The sequence below is a fragment of the Globicephala melas genome, chromosome 4 (genome assembly GCF_963455315.2).
Source record: "Globicephala melas chromosome 4, mGloMel1.2, whole genome shotgun sequence".
Taxonomy (NCBI): Eukaryota; Metazoa; Chordata; class Mammalia; order Artiodactyla; family Delphinidae; genus Globicephala; species Globicephala melas.
The window spans coordinates 80,349,410-80,352,959 of record NC_083317.1 but is presented as its reverse complement, the minus strand read 5'-3'; the positions used below and the strand labels follow the sequence as shown (position 1 = coordinate 80,352,959).

Sequence of the window (3,550 nt, the reverse complement as noted above, 5' to 3'; positions counted from 1 at the left end):
ACTGATGGTGGAAGAAAGGAGATCACACACACAAAGAATAATGCTAAATACTGCAAATTTCAGGGCAGAGAGAAATCAAGGTGGGCTGAAAGAGTCAGAATCTGAGTCTCCCTGGAAGAGGTGAGTACTGAGAGAGCAGGTCTCAGAGGCAGACTCTGCGGAACTGGCCAGAGTCCTGCTTGGGTTCTGACTGGGTGAGCCATGTGGGGTCCACTCTTCTGTGTCTGACAGCACAGGTCTGGGTTCCAGGACTCAGGATGCTGCTTCTGGGAGCTGTTCTACTGCTACTAGCCCTGCCCAGTCATGGCCAGGAAAACATTGAAGCGCCTGAAGTCCTTCCCATCCCCAAGGGGGCCTGCGCAGGTTGGATGGCAGGCATCCCGGGGCATCCTGGCCACAACGGGACTCCAGGCCGTGATGGCAGAGATGGCACCCCTGGCGAGAAGGGTGAGAAAGGAGATCCAGGTAAGAATAAGGTCTTTAGTCTCCTCTGTTACAGACTTCTCCTGGGTAGAAGAGGGCTTCTAGCACTATAGGAGGGCAATAGTTATTAACTTAAGGTCTACACACAGGGAAGAAACAAAGCTTTTTAATGTGACCCATAAGCAACATGAAGTGGATTTTGGATTGGCCTTTCAAAGGTAAACACACGTGGTACCTTTAAAACCAAGTACCCTTGACTCTGCTCTACCCACACCACCTTCTGCATCCTCTTTCCATCCCCGCCCTCATCCATCCCTATTCCCAGTCTGCTCATATTCCTGTTTCCCTTAATTTTCCCTTAATTCCCGTTCCATCTAGTGGCATTCAACCATACTTCCTGGTACCTCCTGCAGGCCACAGTCCTTCTCTTGGAGAACTCTTGCTCTGGTGCACAGGACTGTTAGAGGTTACTACAAGAGAGTCTACTCCAAATATGCTGAAGTGAATGTGGACAAGTGCCTAAACAGTGGAACAGAGAGAAAATGCCCTCAATGCAGACCTGGGTTAACAATGAAGGCTTTCAGGAGGAGGTGGGGCTTGAGCGAGGCCTTGAAGGGTGTGTGGACAGAATAAAGGAGGGAGGGCAGCCTAGACGGAGGGCAGAGAAAAGCAGATGTGTAGTTGGTTGAGCTGGCACATAAAGTGTTGGCAGGGTGGAGCATCAGTGATGGAGATGTATAGGAGATAAGGTTGGAGATGAATTTATGGGAGCCTGCTGTGGGGCAGGGGATGTGGAGGGGGAAGTGACAGCTGTCCCCTTTGGGAGCTCTCATTGGTTCCTTGCTCTGTCAGTCAAGCAGTTTGTAGGTAGGGGGCCACAGGGACAGTGATTTAGGCTGGAACCAACCTAAACGGGAGTTCTGTTTTTGTGGTCACTAAGGTCTTCTCGTTCTCTAGGTTTTGCTGGTCCTAAGGGCGACACCGGTGAAACTGGAGTGACTGGGGTTGAAGGTCCCCGAGGCTTTCCAGGAATCCCAGGCAGAAAAGGAGAACCTGGAGAAAGTGCCTATGTATACCGCTCAGCATTCAGTGTGGGACTGGAGACCCGGGTCACCATTCCCAACGTTCCCATTCGCTTTACCAAGATCTTCTACAATCAGCAAAGCCACTATGATGGTACCACTGGCAAATTCTACTGCAACATTCCCGGGCTGTACTACTTCTCCTACCACATCACAGTTTACTTGAAGGATGTGAAGATCAGCCTCTACAAGAAGGACAAGGCCGTGCTCTTCACCTATGACCAGTTCCAGGACAAGAACGTGGACCAGGCCTCTGGCTCTGTGCTCCTCTATCTGGAGAAGGGTGACCAGGTCTGGCTCCAGGTGTATGGGGATGGAGAGAACAATGGGGTCTATGCAGATAATGTCCATGACTCCACCTTCACAGGCTTCCTTCTCTACCATGACATTGAATGATCACCACTAACTCAGAGCCTCAACTGGGCCAAGCAGCCTGGAGTCAAAGAACAGTCCACAGGTCTTCAGTGTAGTTAGGAGACTGACTTTATTAACTAGTTGGAGGACTCTGAACATTATTCTTTCATTCATTCATCAAGTACCTTTTCAAAAAATCATATACCGTATTCCCAGACAGTCCTGAAGAAGACACATCCCTTGGCCTCAAAAATCTATCATGTAGTGGTAATACTAGAAGGATGGTAACATCTACTGGGGAGTTTCAAAACGTGACAAGATAACGAACTACAAGAAAGTATTTGACAGTGCTACTCTGTGCCCACTGTTTTTCCTTATGTTCATGCCAATCTTGTGAAGTACACAGGAAAGATACTATTCTCCTCTTTTTACACTTGGGGTCCTGAGGATGAGAGAGTTAAGTGAATGCCTAAAGTCACACAGGCATTTAGCGGCAGAGTTAGAGATCCAACCCAGGGCCGTGGGCCTTTTCCAGTATACAGTGCCCGTTTTAAGGAGTGTATGGCCTTTTGGAGGGTATTGGTAGGGGTCTCTCACCCAGCTTGCCTGAGGGCCTTTGGACTGGCCTTCACCATGCATTAAACCTTTCCCCAGTAGTGCTCCCTCGGAGAAGGTGGTTCTATGACTACGTCCCTTTCCAAATGGACTACTCAGCAGCTCCTGCACTACTCCGTACTTCCTCTTCTCTGTGTCTTTCCTCATGCTCTTCTCTCTGGCCCAGCAAGTAGACTCCATCTCCATATGTTGACATCTTCCTTGTTTCTCAAGTCCACCTGGTCAGGAAGCTTCTCTGATGTGATGTCTCTTTCCTGCAAGCCTTCCTCACACCTGTGTCCCTCTACATGTTACCCTGGATAAGAGTCCTAGGTCTGTGAAACATCCTCCCACAGACCAGGGACAACTGCCTAGAAAGGACTGTGCTTCCTTCATCCCAAGTCCCCTTGTAGGTCCTTGATAAATGCCTCATGAAGAGCAAGCACTGGAACCTCATATCTACCCAGAGTTAACTCCATTTCAGTCTCTCCATATAACTAATCCCTATCTAAGAAAACAGTTTCATTTTAGGAACTCCTTGATTTTAAACACCCAATCTTTGTTCCACTGGACAGCTTGATTTCCACTGAGGTTCGGGATGACTGTGCTTTCTAGAACACTCAAAGAATTTTCCCTCAAGGAAGTACCTTGAGCCTTCAATGCAAAACCCATGAAGGAATTTGGAAACCATTCTTTCTTTGAGCACCAACAGGGTCTGGGAAGACCTGGGCTTCCTGAATCTACTCGTGTTCTTTAAGAATTATAAAGAAAGAAAGAAAAGGAAAAAAGAACAGGTAACTGTCTGAGGTGATAGATACGTTAATTAGCTTGATTGTGGTGAATATTTCACAACATATAACTATATCAAATCATCAAATTGTACACCTTAAATATACACATTTTTAATTGTCAAATATTCCTCAAGAAAAAGGGGGGTGGATTACAGATGATTGATGGTGGTAAACATCCTCTCAGGAGACAATAGCTTGAGAGCTGCTCTTCAAAGATTTTAGCCAAAGCAGAGCTAATATCATTCTGTATAAACGTAGAAATGGAAAACTTAGTTTTTTGCTTCCAGTTTTAAATTCTGAATGATT

General features: G+C 47.0%; 1 protein-coding gene across 1 annotated transcript; it reads left to right on the top strand.

The window, feature by feature from the left end:
* The first annotated feature begins 257 nt into the window (after window positions 1-257).
* ADIPOQ (adiponectin, C1Q and collagen domain containing) lies at window positions 258-1,901 on the top strand. Its single transcript, XM_030861109.2, has 2 exons — window positions 258-465; window positions 1,381-1,901. The coding sequence occupies exons 1-2, from the start codon at window positions 258-260 to the stop codon at window positions 1,899-1,901; spliced, it is 729 nt and encodes a 242-aa protein (XP_030716969.1).
* The last annotated feature ends 1,649 nt before the right edge of the window (window positions 1,902-3,550 follow it).

What these genes read in the sequence shown, in the direction of transcription:
- ADIPOQ (XM_030861109.2), top strand. Translation starts at nt 258, where the DNA reads ATGCTGCTTCTGGGAGCTGTTCTACTGCTACTAGCCCTGCCCAGTCAT. An exon ending in GGGTGAGAAAGGAGATCCAG is followed by an intron (nt 466 to 1,380) that starts GTAAGAATAAGG and finishes CTCGTTCTCTAG; the next exon opens with GTTTTGCTGGTCCTAAGGGC.